General features: G+C 35.5%; 2 protein-coding genes across 2 annotated transcripts; both read left to right on the forward strand.

The window, feature by feature from the left end:
• Nucleotides 1–563: 563 nt before the first annotated feature.
• LOC136810465 (mediator of RNA polymerase II transcription subunit 29-like) lies at nt 564–6,795 on the forward strand. Its single transcript, XM_067067024.1, has 4 exons — nt 564–898; nt 4,924–4,979; nt 5,707–5,782; nt 6,133–6,795. Exons 1-4 carry the CDS (start codon nt 620–622, stop codon nt 6,385–6,387), a joined length of 666 nt encoding a protein of 221 aa, XP_066923125.1. The 5' UTR covers nt 564–619; the 3' UTR covers nt 6,388–6,795.
• Nucleotides 6,796–7,637: 842 nt separating this feature from the next.
• LOC136810558 (5-hydroxytryptamine receptor 5A-like) lies at nt 7,638–8,624 on the forward strand. Its single transcript, XM_067067120.1, has one exon. It carries the CDS (start codon nt 7,677–7,679, stop codon nt 8,622–8,624), a length of 948 nt encoding a protein of 315 aa, XP_066923221.1. The 5' UTR covers nt 7,638–7,676.
• The last annotated feature ends 10,227 nt before the right edge of the window (nt 8,625–18,851 follow it).

Genomic DNA, 18,851 nt, shown 5'->3' on the forward strand with positions numbered 1-18,851 from the left:
CTCGTTCTTCTAGAAATGGCTGTGTCTATCTGATAATGAAAAGAAGGTCGAAATACAAACGTTTCGAAAATAATTATAAAACAGCACAATGGGGCTATCAATATATAACATAATACAATAATACAATACAAACATCTTAATTTGTTCACGCCCCCAAAGAGTAAACAGATACACACACAATCACGTCACAAAGAACAACATTACAAAATTTCGTTGAGAAAAACACAAGACATCAAACTATTGTGAAAAACGCAACGAAGCACGTGGTTACTGACAAAACGCACATGGTGCACTAAAGTAAACAAAGTTGTACCAAAACGATCCCAGAAGCCCTTGCCTCTGCTGACACACCTCCAATTTCTTCCCGAGCAGCCTCTGATCCTATTCACATAACAACAAATGAATGAATAGAGTTGAATCTAAAATCAAACTTTTATTCGAGGAGAGAACATCGAACAAAGCCATGAAATGACAATTAATAAGTCTTTGTCAACAAATCAACAAAGAATCTATAATGATCGCTAAAAATAGTTACTTTTAAAATGAAAGAAGGCAGGCTAAATAAAAGTATCTTGGTGTGTTTTCACACGGATTCGCAAATTCAAAACAAAAATTCAAGATGGCGGCGAATCAACAACCAATTTTTATATCAGGTACCATTCCTCAAGGGGCTCCTCACCCTCAGCAAATTCCACATCAACAGCCTGGTGTTTATCAGACCCATCCTAACATCCACCAGCAACATGTGAAGCCTCCAGAACAACAGATGCAGCAACCACCACCTCAGCAACAGCCTCCTCCTCAACAGCAACAACAACAACAGCAACAAAATGTTGTCGAATCAGATCCTCTTGCAAAATATGGAAATTTGCTTTCTATCCTGAAAGAGTCTATCAATGTAAGAACTTTTCTTGTGATTATCTTGAGGGCTGATAGGGAAAGTACCAGTGGAGTTTGAAACATGGAAAAGCCCTGTGTATGAGAGGTCATCGGTCTGGACATGATGATGATATAATATAAAACTAAGGGTGGTCAGTCGAAATTTCAAACTCAAATGCAAAATGTCATACCAAGTTTAATGAAAAGCCCTTATCCTCAGAAAAATAATGAGGGGTCACTCATCTTTAAGCCTTTAGTAGTTTTCCAGTTATTTCATTTCAAAGTTCCATTTTTTGAAGATTTGTGTGCAAAAACCTCCCGCCATCTTGTAATCTCTTCGCGGCACTGAAATCAAAAGTGTTTCACAAAAAAATTCTTGCAAGAAGTTTGGGGCGAGTGGGTTTTTCCATAGCGCAAGCTACAGAGGAGGTCATCATACCATTAACTTTCCCTTAGCGCTTTCCACCCGAATCTATTTGATTAAAGATTTTTTCAGATTTGGAAAGAAAAAACATTTATCTTGTTAAAATAATAACGTTGGTTGAAAAATATTGTAAATTTAAAGGAAATATGTAGTTTAAGTGCTTATTTTAACTTCCTGAAAAAAGTAAAACGCTCTAGTCAGCCAACGTGGTACGTTTCAAAAGCTAAACTGTTACGGGGGAAAATGCAAAAAAATTCAAGCCGATAGCTGTCTTCGATGGGCAGCTCTTTTGATTTTAGTAACCCCTGGTAAAAAAATTTCCTGTGCTGTGAACAAGAAGTTTGAAAAAGCATTTAAGTACTCATTTTCAAATTTTGAAAGAACGAAAAGACATATCTTGATAATTTCTTTTGCAAAAGAAAGCTGAATAAATTCTCTTGAAGTTGGAAAAAGTATTTGTGCTAGAAAACCTTTCCTTCCTGGATTTATGTAAGTTTGAAGATTTTTTTTCAAAAGTCAGGTCACGAAATTGTTGAGTACAGATGTCAAATAAGAAATGGCTGCCAAGCAAACACTGGCAAAAGCAAAAAATGAGGAGTTTTCAATCACCTACTACAGCATCAGAACAAAAGAGAGAAATGAGGACCCTCCCGGCACTCCAGAATTTTCCAGAGTTTTCCGAAGCAGCTAAAAAACACAATTTTTCTCTTCAAAAAGTTACATAGACCTTCCACTGCTTCTGGAGCAAGTGATTTTTAACACGTTCTAAAAAACCGTTGAAACATAGTTACAAAAAAATCTTGATATGATGGTTCAGCCATTAATGAAATTGAATTTGTCACATTATATTCGAAAGCATTACTGGTCGAAATGTGGAAAAAATTAAAAAGTGTGAGGTTTCACTTCCATGAGTCTGCTGATTTCTTAAACTACGTGCGTGCGCAGTTAGTTATCACATGATTAGCACAGTGAACGCTATCGTGATTATATCGAAAATATCGTGCTCCAAAACACCGTATGTGCTCCGGAATCTTCTAGTTCTGGAGCACAAATAAACGGCACTTTTTGCTCTGGACGTTTCCAGAGCGCCGTGAGGGTTCTGAGAAATGCTGTAAAATATCGTGAAGTCAGGTAACTTACATCAGTGGAGGGAAACTTGCATAGCCATCAAATGACTGACTAATCAAAGCAGCAAAATTTCAAAACAAATGAACTACGCAGCTCCGCTTGCAGCCCTACTCTACCATTTTTGTTTTTATTTAAATTTGTATTTGAGGGCTATACATGTTGATGCAAGTTACCTGATCTCACGATACCAGGCGTGGTCAACCAAAACCTATCAAACTGATTTTCGGAATCAAACCATCAAATTTCATTGAACGAAATCGAACAATAGGTGTTCAATTACAGAACCTGATCAAACAGTAATCGAACTTCATCGGAAAATCTTCAGTTCGATTAAAGTTTGATTACTTATCACAGTTTGATTAAGTTCGATCAGTGTTTTTGTAGCTCAAATGGTTCCAATTTTTTCTAGCAGCTCTAGCCTAAACAATCCCCAACAATTATTGGAAAAGACTCAAAGAGTTCTTCATGCGTGAAGAATGATTTGTGAACAAAAACTGTTAATCGAACACATAAAGTACAATTGAACTTTACCAGAATTTCTCAGTTCGATGACTGTTCGAGTTGGTTTGGTAATCAAACACCTATCGTTCGATTAAGTTCGATTTAGTTCGATTAGTTTGGTAATCGAACAATTCGATTGACATCGCCTGGAAAATAAAAAGTAAACAAACCTTGAACCTTTTGTCTGTCAAAATAAAGAAAATATTCTAGTATTTTTATATACAGAAATAAATCCACTTTCTACCAAACCTACAACAACCACCAGCAAGGTTTCAACGCTGCGACATTACTGGCAATGAATTCTGACTTAAATAATGTTGGTCCAGTTCCCTGGAAAGGGTATAATTTCACTTCCAAATGAATTATTTTTACAATATACATTTGTCTTCTCACAAATCCAAAATTATAGGTTATAAAACCAACACGGGGGTTAATTTCAAATGTCAAATCAAACTTTATAAAGATCAAACATTTAAATCACTTGTTTTCATAATATTTGGAATAGTTAGGCAGTTACGCACTATCTTCAACCAAATCTCAAGCAAGCTGACTGTTCCTAACTTTCTTTATGCCATTTCTCAGAAGAAATGGAGGATTGTGGGTGAAAATGACGTCATACAGAATCGATCTATATACCAAGACCTTGCCGTAATCTTATCTAAAAGAGATGGCATCATTAAAAGTAGCCATAAATTCAAAAATTTATCGTTTCCTTAGAAAAATTCATCGTATTGCTTTGTTTCTTAATGACCATTAATTAGGTGCTACTCATTTAAAAAGACCGGAATGGGACAATTGTGTAGGGATCGCAGTGTAAAGAACAGGTCTACCGGAACAAACTACTCTCCTACTTGGTCTACCCATTAATTGAAATATCTTTATTGAAATATCTCTATCTCAAATATGTTAGACTGCAGTAAAATCATTTGTGAAAAGGACATTGATTAGAGGTATTCTAGATAAATTGCTGAGAAAATCATCACTCTCTTAGTATTCTAAGACATCAATCTCTTAGCATAATGTGACCTCTTAGTATCCTACAACCTAATATGAGTCAAATATCTCAGTATGTTAAGAGGTTGTACCGTAAGTTGGTCTAATGTTGACATCCCTCTTCTAATTTCGACATCCTTCTTTAGAGATAGGAATAATAGGAAGGTCAGAATCACTGATGGACTCCTCAACTGATTGCTAAGTAAAGAAAATTTAGTTTCAATCGGCGATTCTGACCTTCCTATTATTCCTATTTCTAAAGAAAGGTGACGAAATTAGAAAAGGGATGTCGACTTTAGACCAGCTTACGGAAGTATAGTCCATAGTCTTAGTATGCTAAAGTTAAATCCTGACTGCTTTTTTTCGGAAAACAAGTCAAGGAAACTTTTTTTTTAAAAGTCAGAAAAATCAGGGAAATATTTTTTCTGAAAATCAGGAAATCAGGGAAATTTTTATGGCAAAAACTGGAAAATCAGGGACATTTAAAAACAAAAAAATGCATGAGAAATGAAACTGTTTTATTGCACGAGACAATGTGGAAATGCATGAGTTGGCGCACAGTTTTGACTAAAACTTCTATATCAAGATTACTAGATTTGGAGTGAATTTTTCATTCGTTCTCAGACAGTGGTTTCATTTTCGATTGCAATCCAAAATCTTAGCAAAGGGCTGCTCGCTTCACCATACCACCAATCAGGGTTACTTTCATAAGTGAGGGGTAAACTCTCATCAGTGAAGTCTGCTGATTGGAGGAATCAACAGACTTCACTGATCAGCACTGATCTGCAATTTGTGTATTTAGCTGGAGTGAAAACAAAATATTGCCATCAACAAGAAATGAAAAAAGTTCTGATTAAGATTTTACCTAAAAGTACATTTTATGTGAATGTCCAAATTTCCTGCCTTCAAGTTTTTACACTGCACTGGGAATGTTTGAAAATTACAAAAAGTGCCAAATGTTTGGAAAGCTTTATCATATTTCTTACTTCTTTTTTTAGAATTTGATCACTCATACAATTTACATTTTACAAAATACAACTTCTGGACAGTGTAGGTGAGTCAGTTTGTTAATTGATACTCTTTGAAGATCTGCTGAATCCCTTTTTATCAGCAGTACTGCAGCTATTCCAGATAAAGAGGTACACGATGTCATAATAAGAACCCTCTTTTGACTGGATACTACCAGTAGAACCTATTTTAGGCGTACAAACTTTCGCGATCAAAAACTTTCGCGATTTTTGCGGATTTTGGCCTTTTTCGTGAAAGTTTATGCTCGCGAGGTTTTCTTTAAAAAATTGAATATCTATAAAACTTTGAAATCGTAATAAATATAAAATTTTCAGCATACTTCTAGAAAATTTTCCTTTTAAAAACTCTCTTTTTTATTCAATGATTTGCGAAAGTTTAAATGCTCGCGAAAGTAAATGTTGTAAATTTTGTAGATTTTTTTGACCTCGTGAAAGTTTCTGCTCATGAAAGTTTGTACGCTTAAAGTATAAGCACTGCGACCGATGCATCGTCTAGGCATTATATACGCGCGTAAAGGCGGTTCGATCAGGCATAGACTCCCGAAATGACCGCACTACTGTAATCAGGGTGCACGGAAGAGAATTTCAATAAATCTTTCATGTAAATGCTTTGTTCAAAGCACTTTTTCTAATGAATTAATTTTGATCGACGATCGGTACGCAAACTATAGTTTTGGGGGTTAAATATACTGAAAATCTTTGCAACCAAAGATATATAAAATAAACTGAACCTTCTTTCTTCTTTATACTCAGACAAAGTGACATTCAGAATTTGAACAAATGTATTGAAGATTTCAACAACATCAACGATCAAGTATATCATTGGCTGGTAAGGTTTTTTTTTACAAAATCTTCATTCAGATTGATTAAAAACCTGTGCACAGTTTTTTTAGGTAAGAATTTAATAATATATATAGAGTGAGCCTCGCGATTCTTAAAATTTTGGAAGAAGGAAAGGCGAAATATATTTTCCCTTCAAAACATCGCGAAAGGTGAAAGGAAAATGTCGACATACTGTTATAACTGATAAATTATAAGTAATGAAGTTTCCTCTTTATTGCTCTTGCGATATGCTCGCCGTTAAAGGATGTTGCCATGTCATCCCAATTCTGTTAACTAAAATTTGACAATCCCTTTCTTTTTTTGCGTAATTTTGACAAACGTCTTATTCATTTCCAGACGCTAGCTGATTCAACAGTCAGACAATATTTGATTGGATCGAAATTCTCCAGCTTGACATCTTTGACAACGTCGTTAAGTATGCCACAAGCACAACAAAACCAGCAAAATAACAATTCTACTGACCAACCAAAAGACGTTCTGTTTTATTCACAGTATCTTTCTAACGCTAAACGACACGTTGCAGCTACTAAAGAGCTGAGAAGCATGCTGTCTAATTTTGCAGATGATTTATGTAAGGATGAGACGGGTTGATAATCATCGTAGTAAATACACTTAATTTGGAGAAAAAAATCGTGGAGGATCCATATACTAGTCGTATGAATAGAGACTTGCTGACTGACCCAAATGATATTTGGTAAGCTGTGCTGGGAAGGCTCTTTGGAAAAACACTGATGTGAAATGTTCGTTGAAAGATATCATGACATTCAGAGATTGGAAAACAGGTTTAACAAGTTATTTCTTTGTTGAAGAGGTACATTATTAAGAAGCTGAGAATACGTTAAGAAAAGCTTTAGATAATTTACAATGACATCATGACTTGGACTTAAGCAATATTAGCCATGATGTAAATTAAAAGATATGGTTTGATTTTGGTATAATTTTTATATTGTTTTGTATCTTTATCGGTGTGAACAATAGAAACCGTAAAATAAACAATAATTAACTGAACAATGAATAATTTTGATAAATGCAATCCTCCAGTCGAAAATTGATATTTTTAATAACCAAGTATGTAAATAGCGTGCAAAACCAAATATGAAATGCTGGACATTTTATGGAAGAATATTGATTCAGCTAGCTCGATTGCTTTATAAGAGCCAGTAAGTTTCTGATGAGATACGAGTGTTCTTATTTTTTAACACTTTCAAGCTTAAATCTTTCATATCTTGTTCTTATTTTAGGCAAAATTTAGGGTTTCTTTAGACTTTATATCAAATTTTTACTACTTTCAACCACAATTTGCCCCAAAATGCAGACATTTCAAGCTCATTGTTGTTCTTTTTTCGGTGATTCTGAGCCTCGTTGTTCCTTTTTAAAATAGAGTGTATTTTATAAGTTCATTAATTTCGGGTGACCTTTGTATTTGTTCTTCTTAGCTCACAGCCCTCTAATCTCTCAAAGCAATATCATCATACCTTCTATGATTTTGTTCTAGATGCAAAGGAATTTTAAATTTTTATTTATTCAATATTGAAATAAGCTTTTCTATTACTCTAGCTAGGTATCTCGAACGAATAAAAAAACTTGATGATCAGGTTTTTAAATTAAAACAGTCACAAACTTTGAGCTTTAAAACTTTGTCAATATCAACGCGATTCATATTTGTACAGCTTTAAAAGGTTTTTCGAAATTTATTTGTCGGTATTTTTCATCTATAATTAGTAAAAATATGAACTTTGTATTATTTGCAATCATTTCTAATGAATTACTACTTAAAGCTTCAATTCGACATTCCAGACGGTATCGAATGCACAAGGTCTAGTTGATTGCAACAAGAGAAGACTTTCCAAGTTAGATGACAAGTCGACTCAATATATTCAATGTGTAAAGACATTATGGATCCATTAGCTGCATTGATCGCTTTAATATTTTACGGTGCTTCCATCTTCATATTAAACGTTTTAACATTCGTGGTACAAATCAACCGACGTAAATCACTTGGTTATCATCAATATCCATTATGTTGGATACTGGTCGCAAATGCTCTGGTTGGTGCACTCCCTTTACCCTTGTATGGGCTCAAAAAATATGGAGTTACAGATCCTGAGATTCGGTCACGAATATGTGCCGCGTGGAGATTCACACATTTTCTTTGTATTCATTATTCAACTGCTAGCATCGCCATTATGGTTATAGATCGTATAAAAACATTATCCACCTTTCGTATTACAATACTCACACGTAAGCATCGTCTATTTATCGATATCTCAAACATCATATCATGGATTGTCTTTACAATATTCGATTTAGGCCCTTTCTACATTTCCCAACCTGGATTGAAAGAGAACTGCCCTTATCAGCTAACAGCTACTTGGTCACTCATACTGAATAAAGTAACAATATTTGTACCACAGTGTATTATAGGACTATGCTACTGTTATATTTGCTTTGTAGCTTATCAACAAAAGAAAAAAATTATATCAACAACTGCATCATTGGTACATCACCATAGTAACAGTGTTCGGAAATGGCGCTCCATCCTGGTTAAAATGAAAGTGTTGAAGGAACTATTGGCAGTTATCGGTTCATACGTTTTGTGTAATTTGCCGGCCTCTATTTACTACACGATCGAGTGGCAGTGTTCTGAATGTTTTCCAGGTAACTTTGAACCAATCAGAACTTGGTTGACTTTCTTTCTGAAGCTGTTAGTGATGTCCCATGCCCTTATTGTACCAATGATCTTCTTTTGGAGTAGTCCAAAATTTCGAAGGAATGCTAAATATTTATTGTCAGGGCAGAAAGAAAAAATGCGCAAAATCTCTTCCTAATATTATACTTTTTACATTATATTTAGCTATTTTTGACTCCATTCTTTTCTATCCTTAGGGCCTGTTTACATGGATTTTCGGTACGGTCTGAGATCCAGACCGTTCTGAGTTTCTGTCTTGTTTACATAAGGTGTTTCGGTACGGGCTGAATTTTCAATTGCGGTTCGGGCTGGTCGTAGTACTTTCTTTAGCGGGTCGAATGTTTACCAACCACAGATCTCAAAATAAAAACTTTCCCGTCGTCAGAAAACTTTCGAAAAAGCCGCTCCGGTACTTTTTTTTAGTCCTGTTAATAATAGGCCCGAAAAGTTCGTTTGCCGCCTACTTTTTTTGATCTCGCGCACCGAAAACAATTAAAATGCTAGATCCTATCCATCGGCGCGAAATTTAAAAAGTCAAATTTTTGCTTCAGCCCTTCGGGCTTTACAGATATCTATCTGTGATCTGATACGCATGTAAAACGCTAGGCTGCTGGCATCCACTAACGGATTCGTGCTCCTTATAGAGGATGCTTAATAAGCGATATTTCCTTTGTCCAGAGATTTGCCGCCTTTAGCCGATATACGGCTAAAGACATTTTTAGCTGGCGAGTGTCTACAAATATAACATTACGTAATGTTTAAATTTTCTGTGAGGCACCAAATCATAGATTGGAAAATATATTTGGATTTCGAAAAAAAAGTAGGCGGAAGGAAGTTTGTTTGTTTTTCTTCCTCCTTTCTTGTTTAATGTGGAGATTTTGTAAAAGATGACAAATTAGATTTATTTAATTTAAGTGCCCTGATGTATCTTCTGTGTGCACCAACAAAATTTTGCTTCATAAAACTACATTTTGATGCTTGAATTTGGACTTGTATGAGTGTATAACTTTTTACCACACTGGATTCGTTGATCTCTTTGGTTCCAGATAATTGTTATCATGTCAGTTCTACAGATATGTTGCAGATTATTTCAAGGTATTCTAGTTATGTATGTACAGTCCATTTTGGGGGTCATATTGAATATTTCTGACATTACTTCTTTATGATTTCTACAAAAAGGGACTGTTGTTGTTCCTTCAACAAGGGCCTTTAAATATTAAAACAAAGAAAGAACTCTTCTTCAACTTTGTTATTTCACTTTTTAATACTGTGTGCCCTTTGTATCTTTTCAGGTACTTAACAAGAGATTGGAGTGTTTCTGGTTGTTTTCTTTCACTTTTGTGTTCATATTTGTATTTTTTGAGCTTCGACCGAAGAGCTGATGGAAGAGTTTCGATAAATTTACGGACCAGATATCTTATAAAAGCAAAAGTCAAAAATAAATCTACAGACTGTACATTAGCCTCCGTCTCGGAAGAGGACTGGGCCCGAATTTGCGGACGTTTTCACAGTTTCACTTTCGTTTTCGGCTATACGACAGCGTTTTCAAGCAGAAAGCAGAGGCAATCTGTGAAATTATGGCAGGGAATGCTAACCTATTTTTCCAGTGTTTCTCAAGATTGGAGCAAGATTATTGTTCTAGAAAGTTCATAAAGGCCTAATAGTTTCAGATTAGTATGATTTCATCAGAAAAAACATTTACACCAAAGCTCCTTATTGATATGTGAAGGCTACCAAAAATAGCAATGTCCTCCATCAGAACAACTTTAACATAAGGAACAAGGACAGTCAAGAAGTCTACTTTGTTGAAAATTTTCACAAAATACTTAGAGAAAATGGTACTATGGAAGCCCATTCTATACTCCTAAATGATAGTTGAAAGATCAGCAGTTGAGAGGGTTGATTAAAATAGAACTCAAAGCACACAATATAAAAGTATACATATATATTTGTCCAGAAAGAACTGGCATGTTGTTTGCTTTGTTTTGGTGTTTAAAAATATGTACTTATCAGTCCTAAAAAAATACAAATTCGAATATAATGAGGGCAATGAGTCTGGTTAAATGTTACTATATTTACAAGAAAGGATTACTGAAAAAATACTACTGTATGTACTACTGATGAACTAAACTCAAAAACTTTACCATAAATTTACATTACGCCAATCTAAAAATCTATCTTTAATAGCAACAAAGAAAAAAACATGGCTCAAAGTTTTAAAAACAGAGCTAGTCAGAGCTTCAATTCAGTAGGTATAGAGCTTTCAAAATTTGAAAACAGACACTGCATTGGTTACTACAAGACATACTATCCACACGGTTTTTTCGATTCATGAAAAAAATAAAGTATTTATCAAAAAAAGGTTCCCTTTTTTTTTGGTAATCAATTCCAACAAACAACAATCAATATAACAGTTTTTTGAAAACCATCCCACATTGTAAACATTATCAACCAACTAAACCCACACCGCCAAAATTGTAAAAATAAGTCAATATAATTTCCATCAACAATTTCTCGTAAAATGTTTTTTTTCCAACATTCTGATACCAATCATGGCTGGAGGCATCATGTGTAGAGTGACTGTGTGGCATTTCATTGCTTTTAATGATCAGGATACCAAACATCAACCAAACAAAACTGATGCCAAGCCAAATCTGTCGATTAAAAATTTCCATGAAAATTATAATTGAAACTTATCTCGTAAAATGCTTTTTTCAACATTCTGGAGGTGTTCAAAGTTAGAGGTATCATATGTAGAGCCAAGCAATACATGAAAAGTCATTTACTATCCCATTTGCCATGAGATATATGAGTCAACAAATCAAACAAACCAACAAATCATGTCTCTTCACTTTCATGTCACATCGTGTTTGTATGGGGTATCAGAAAGCCAATCCACAAAAAGGGCCATCTTCCTTTATTATGGAGTGTTCCAAAACTATTGGTAGGTTGTTTGGAAGTAAAGAAACCCACACAGTTTGTTTTATTTTGAAGATTTAACTTGAAAACAAACTGCATCTTTCCAGCAAAAACTCATGTTTCAACCTGCTACATAACATTGGTCAGTCGGGTCTGCTACTAACATGTAATAGTTTTATTATAGCCGAGCTTGAGAATCCGTAGGCAGAACTTGTAACATGTATTATGTGAATAATTCTGTCAGTCGACTTGAATCACGATACATTACTTACATTTCACTGGATGCATTTTCGCTGTGAAATTATCCGCAAAATTTTCTGACCGCGTTCTGAGACGGAGGCTAATAATGCGCGCATCAGATTGTTTTTTATCTTTTTTCTGTTTTGTTTTTCTGGTCTGGGATTCAAATTTCGAATGTAAACATTCCATTGAAAACGTTCGAAACGATCGTTTTTGCGCGCACATCAATGTCAATCAAATTATTAACTCGCAAAGATTTCCTTTGCGAACCGGAAAGCGGTTGGTAGATCATTAAGCAGACCTATACTACCTGAGGTTTTGTAGAGGTCTGCGATTCAGACTAGTAAAAACGCGGGAAACCATAATGTATACCAGGCCATATATCGGATTATGCCCTTTTCTCACTACATAGTTTCTGTCCAAAATGGTAACATTGCTGCATGTCGAAGATGGAAGATTGTCGAGCGAAAGAAAATGTGCCAGAAAAGCCAAAATCCTGATTAATTTCTTTTGTAAAAGCTGTAAGTAAGTTTTCGCTGGTAAGTTTGTAGACCTGACTTTCAAGTGTGTCGAAATTTGTACTCTCAACAAGCTGTATTATTGCTCCAATATGTGAGCTGCAAAAAACTGTGTGTTTTGTTTTTAAAATACCACTCTGAGCACTAGAGATAGAGTCCCCTGCCCAGTTGGCGACCGAATGTCTTTGAACCCAGAAAAGTCATACAAAAACAAACCTCTGGAGAATTTCTTTTGGTAGTAATCTGCCTTGACCTATTTCCCGTACTGTGTAAAAAAAGTTCTAGAAAAGAACGAGTAGAATCCGAAAGATCCAACTTTGCACGGAAGCACATGAAAAACCCGGATTTTTCTTAAAAAATAAAAAATGGCTACCTGTGGACAAAAAAGCTTCGCAAGAAAAAACGCTTCAACTCCCACTCCAAAAAATACTTGTCCAAAACGATGAGTATGTTAGAAAGCATTTCTGTAAAAATCAGCTCGATACAGCCAGTTTTTTTCGTTTGAAATATTGATAAAAAAGTTGACGCAATCAGCTTCGAAATTTGACGTCCAGTCTGCGACCGACCAAACTCAAAAAATGAAAAAGAAGACTCTACATTGCGATTAAAAAATTCCAGACGCGAAGAGAAAAAAACAGACTTAAAAAATTCCCGCGTTTTTATCAAATGAAGACTCTCCATAGACCCCACTTTCAAAACAAAACAAAAACAAACTTTAGAAAAAAATGGCGACTTGAAAAAAAATTCTGAAAAACATGTCGAAGGGAAATGTAAGTGAGCTATTTTAAAACAAAAGAACGAGTGTAAATAAATGTAATACGGGAAAGCTTATGAGTTTTTTTATCATCCTGATCAATTAATACGACCTTACCTGCAAGTAGAGCACTGATTTTTTCTTTCTCGCGATCGGTCGCAGACTGGGTACGTCGGTCGGGAACTGGGCACTAGTACCGCTTGCTTCGAAAGCTTTTTGTTCTAAGAAGATCGCCTCAAATAAAAAATCAAAACAAACATGAAGAGCATGTTAAAAGTTGTCTAACCGTTGGTCGAAAAGGATTTTCAAAAAAGTAAAAAGTAAGTGAAAAATTTGAATCAAAAATTTTCGGTCGCCAACTGGGCAGGGTACTCTAGCCTGGATATCCAAGCTCAAAATTTTAGAAAAAATAAGTTTTACTTCAGCCAGACAAAGTTCTAAAATTATCAGTGCGTCACAAACAGCCATATTTTAAACAAAACTCAACATTCTCACAAAAGTTGTCTTTTTGATTTCCCAAACATTCGTCTCAAGCGTTCCCTTCCACAATAATTTATGTAATTGCAATTGCGGTCAGCCCACAGTCGGCTTCAACATATACACGTGTTTTTATTTACGTGACCAAAGTGCCTACTAAAACAATCCGGGGGTAAATAGCGAAGCAACACAGCAGATTATTCGTAAGTATCTTTTGGCATTGACAATCAAATACAATATATTATACTTTATTTCCTTAATTCAAAAATCAAAAATTCATTTTTCATTCGCGAAAAATAAAAATAAAAGAATAATGAATCAATATTACATACTAAGACGCCCCCGTCTTTTACTCTCATTTAATTTCCAATCTCGGCACGTGCAAAATGCCCGTCCGCCCAATATCCACCCAATCAGCTTAAATTCACTTTAATTGTCCTTTGACATTCAAAAATTAGTATTTAACAATTATGAATTTATAATAATTACAAAAAAGAAAAAGTTTAATACTTCATTAGTGAAATATTCAATAAATTCCTGGTTTCAATTTTCAGTGGGCGTTCTTCTAGGGCTTCGTTTATCGCGCAATTTTTGCGTCACACAAACTTTCTCGGCCCCTCGTAATAATTATACATTGCCAAATTTGGTTCTCCATTGTCGAGTCAGGATCGATGGTGACGTCACCTAAGCATAAAAAAGAAAGGATTTCGTCAGTTTTATGCATATATTAATTTGCGAGATATTCTATTCGCCGCGCGAGCGCACTTTTCGTAGACTAGTCGGAGTACTTTCTTTTACTCGCAGGATTGATGGTAACTTTTCATCTTCGTTATCTTTAAAATGAAGCACAACCAAAAAAAACGAAAAAACGAACGCAATCGAATGCCAATCGAATTCGATTGCGTTCGATTAGTGCCTGGATTCGATTGATTCGATTGACTCGATTGCATTCGCCGATTGACTAATGTATTCGATTGATTCGACTACGTTCGGTTGGCTTATGCATTCGACTGGTTCGACTAATTGATTCTGTCGATTAACATTGATTCTCGTTCAACATTTGAAGAGTTAAACGAGATGATATGATATGAATCATTTTAGCCTGGATTCTAGAAAATGCAGATCATGCAGGCCCACATGTTTACTGCAGGTTGTGTGTCAAAGCCCGTTCGTTGCGTTGATTTATCTATCGTATCGATACTTAACCTCCCTAATAAGGAGGCGCTCGAAATTGAAAGGAATTGAGGTAAATTGGAATTTAATTTAATCGACCACCCGTCGAACGCAGTCGAACGTAATCAAACATCAATCGAACATAATTGAATATCAAACAAACGTAATCGAATATCAATCGAATCAATCAAATTTTACCCAGAATTTTACGTTCGATTGATATTCGATTGCGTTCGGTAATCGAATCGCAATCATTCGATTGCGTTTGATTGCGTTCGATTGATTCGATTGGAATTTTCGTTCGATTTCGTTCGATTGACATCGTCTGGATATGCACATAATGACATGCATAATTTCAAGATGGTACCCCAGCAGTGATAAGTCAACTTAGAACGGCAGCATTTACCATAAAATATAGACAGTGTGGTGGAAAGTCTGTTAGACAGAAAGATAGTGCAAAGTGATTTTTGGAGAAATTTTTTTTTCAAAATCCAACCCAAAACAGCAATACAAAATTAGCAAACAAAAAAGAAGAATTGAAGCAAAATAAAGATACACCTTTAGTTCTTTACACGATGCAACCAAGTCATTAAGAAGATTAAAGCAAGAATATCTAAGCAAGTAATTGAAAAGAAAACAACCAGAACATCTAAAAATTCCCATGTTTTGATCTTCACACTTCTTCCCTACCATTATTGTTATTTTTATTTGGATGCGTGGTCAAACACCCAAGGGAGATAATTAGCTATTCTATTGTTATTTGCTTCGAAAAAGAAAAATCAGGGAGATTTGCAAAGCAGCGTACACGCCTTGCTGATCGCCCGCGCGTTCCATCCAAATACTTAGGTGAACACTTCAAGTCGGCTTGCATAATTTCTTATACGCGCGCCACCATTCTGATTCGCTTGGACCAACCAATCAGAATATCCGCATAATCATCCTCAGATGAGAATGCAGACGATTTAGGTAAACCAGACCGTAAACATAAGAAATATCAAAATCAAGAAAAAAGTTTACGGGCTGGATATCCAGGCTAACTGATAGGGTGAACAGGCCAAAATTTCCCCCTCAATTTTTAGAAACCAAACTAATTTTATTTGAAAGTCCATAGAGTGCAGAGGGGTTGAAGCCCCCCCCTGAAGGTTCGGCCCCCCCTGAGATTTAGCCCCCACCAAAATTCGAAATAGACAGCCCCCCTACCAAAATACAAAAAAAAAAATTAATCTATGCTTAAAAATCTGAACTGTCAAATCTCCGTGAATGCCATCGAAACCCTTCAAGGATCCTCGCTTTGGCTTATTACTTTTCTGAGTTTCTTTTTTGTTCATCTATAACACAGAAGAGAAGTATAATACCGAAAATTTTCCATAGAATATGAAGTTCACAATAAATTTATTGGCCTTGTATAGCTAGAGGAAGATTTTCCTTCTATAAAAAATAAAATTTTATAAGAAAAGTAAACTGTTATTTTGAAAAAAGTGAGTAGAAGACAATTCTAACTTAAGAAAATTGTAAACACCACATGAAAATAGCTGCGTTCTTTATTTGTCATTCATTTCAATAAACAAAATTTATCACATATCACACACCCGCACGCACACACCACAATACAAAAAAAAAAAAAAAATGTTAGAATGGAAAAAAATTCAAACAATGCAAGGTCTTCATTTTGCATGTCCACACAAGAGAAAGAGATACCAAATGTATATGTCTTCTTTTGAAATTCTAATCAACAAACGTCAATAGTACGACTTCATTATTACACAAACAAAATACCAAAATGTAAAAAGAAAAATTTCTTAGTTCTTGGAAAAAGTTGTTGGGTTAGCCCCCAGTCAACAGACCTAAACAAATAGCCCCCCCTGAGTAAATAGCCCCCCCTGATCTTAGGGAAAAAGAGCGCCCAACCGGAACTTTAGCTTCTAGCCCCCCCCCCTAAGAGCCAGGGGGGCTGCATTCTATGAAAGTCCTTACTTTTGTGAGAAAAATGAGGGGTCATTTATTAGAATTGGCAAAGGAATCGCCTCCTTACACCTAGTCTGGAGACCTTACACCACGACGCCCCCGGGCCAGCAAGAAATAATTTTCGGAAGCACCAAAATCGTGCCAAAAATGGCGGATGAAACCTAGTCTTCTGTGCGGCGAGGTGTGGGGAGTTTTGCTGATGCGGTCTGAAAATTGGCCCGATGACTGTTAAACATTAGCTTATCGCTTAATCTAATGAGCTGGAAATGATAGCTAAAAACAAATTTCACCACTAGAAAGCTGAAATCCTCAGCTTTCAGATGGTGTAAGGTGCTTAATTGAAAAAATCCGCAATCTTGTTGAAAAATCGCAAATTCTTCTATTTTTCAAAATTCCAGATGGTCTGCAGATTTTTAATTAAAGCGCAATGTGATAGATTGTAGCCTAATCTTACCCTGGGTTTATAAAAAAAAAAAACGCGATTGAAAAGATGAACCAGCTCTATAGCAACAGCCATTTGTTTCCATGTTTTACACACAATTTCTTTCAGAATCATTCTCGTTTTATACTTTAAAGACAGAATGATAATTGATTTCCGGGTCAAAATGTTTGACACTTGATCCAATCGTTTGCTTATCTTTCTTGCGTGGTCGTCATTTGAATTTCAGTATTCAATGCTTATAAAATTACGGTTGTTATAAGGGTATTAAACTCCTCACTAGGAGGGAGCAGATCATAGATTCGAATTGAACGCGTAATTACTAATAGCAATTAACTTTACATAATGCTTCGATATCTCTTCACTCTCATGAAATGTGATTCAAAATTAAAGTGATGAGCACAAAAACAAAATCAAGAATTGGAAAATTTGTCCCCAGCGGGATCGAACTCGGAAACCCATGCTTATGAGACAGACGCTCTAACCGCTTGAGCTAACCACGCTTGGAGAGTGTGAGGGAAAGCGTGAACTTATGAGAAAGAAAAAGGAAAGAAAGAAACAAGAAGAAAATTAGTTCCCGCTTTGATGTTATTATCGAAACAAAAGGATCAGTCACGCCGACATTCCTTTCCACACGTCAGCAATCTAGTTTTTATAAATATAAAAACTAGATTGTAAGGATGATTCTAAAAAAGAATAGCCGTTTTTTTAGACGACTACGTTATAGATACCTGGATGCAGTTTTTTTTACTTGTTTCCACTGATAGGGTGCGCACTCGTCAGGATTTCTTGCGCGGAACAAGGAAGAATTTACAAAAATGAACTTCAATGCATGAGAACTTACCTTTAAATCAACCAAATCTGTTCATTCTTTTTTTTAAATCAATCAGGTATTATCAGGGAAACAAGTAAAAAAAACTGCATCAAGGTATCTATTTTCTTTCCAAAGATATTGATGTTTTTCGACGTCAAGGTGAAAACACAACTTAGCGCTGACCACGGCACCAAAAAATTCTGAGTCTGGTAAATTACGTGGGTTACGTGCGTATCGTGGGTTCGTGGGTTCGTGGGTTAAAATGTCTCGTGGGTTCGTGGGTTCGTGGGTCCAAAAAGAAATCACGTGGGTTGAAATTGCTCGTGGGTACGTGGGTTCGTGGGTCAAAATCGCTCGTGGGTCCAAATTTTCCCGTATTTCAGCTAGTTGATAAAGAAGAATTGTTAATGTTGGTTATATATGGTTATATATAACCAATATAACCAATAGACATGACTTTTTATAAATACCCAGGAAATGTTTTTATTTTAATAAAACGAAACCACTTTCACCGTTTTTAATAAAACGAAACCATTCTTTTAAAAATATCTTGTATTAATTGTGTGGTAGGAGGAACCCTTAAAGGGAGATAAAAATAAGATTCCTCATAGTGACGCCGGGGGGGGGCACTGGGTTTGCGGACTGTTAGTTGGACCAGACCGTAAACCAGAGACAAAATTATAAAAAACTAGACAGTGAAATAGTTTACAGTCTGGAAATCCAGGCCTGTCCAGGCTACAGTCGAACTAAATCTAACTCCATCAAACGATTTAATTTCAATCAAGATAAATGAACCTAATCAAACACTCACAATTTTTGAGGCAAAGCATTAAAAATCAGATAACTTTCGGACCTAGAAAAAACCGTTAGTAAAGGGGGGACTTGATAAGTTCTATCTATCGATTAACTAAAAATCGATTCACTCGAAAACTGTAGGAGATTCGAAGGGCAAATTTTTTTGTCAATTCTACACCCTATTAGTAGCATAATATTTGCCCTGATCTAAAGGTTTGCTGGTCTAACAGTAATTATTAACTCAATAAGCTAAATAGGATGATATAGGTTAA

The sequence above is a fragment of the Clytia hemisphaerica genome, unplaced genomic scaffold (genome assembly GCF_902728285.1).
Source record: "Clytia hemisphaerica strain Z4C2 unplaced genomic scaffold, Clytia hemisphaerica genome assembly, whole genome shotgun sequence".
Classification (NCBI taxonomy): domain Eukaryota; kingdom Metazoa; phylum Cnidaria; class Hydrozoa; order Leptothecata; family Clytiidae; genus Clytia; species Clytia hemisphaerica.

What these genes read in the sequence shown, in the direction of transcription:
- LOC136810558 (XM_067067120.1), top strand. Translation starts at nt 7,677, where the DNA reads ATGTGTAAAGACATTATGGATCCATTAGCTGCATTGATCGCTTTAATA.
- LOC136810465 (XM_067067024.1), top strand. Translation starts at nt 620, where the DNA reads ATGGCGGCGAATCAACAACCAATTTTTATATCAGGTACCATTCCTCAA. An exon ending in TCCTGAAAGAGTCTATCAAT is followed by an intron (nt 899 to 4,923) that starts GTAAGAACTTTT and finishes TTCTTTTTTTAG; the next exon opens with AATTTGATCACTCATACAAT. An exon ending in ACAACTTCTGGACAGTGTAG is followed by an intron (nt 4,980 to 5,706) that starts GTGAGTCAGTTT and finishes CTTTATACTCAG; the next exon opens with ACAAAGTGACATTCAGAATT.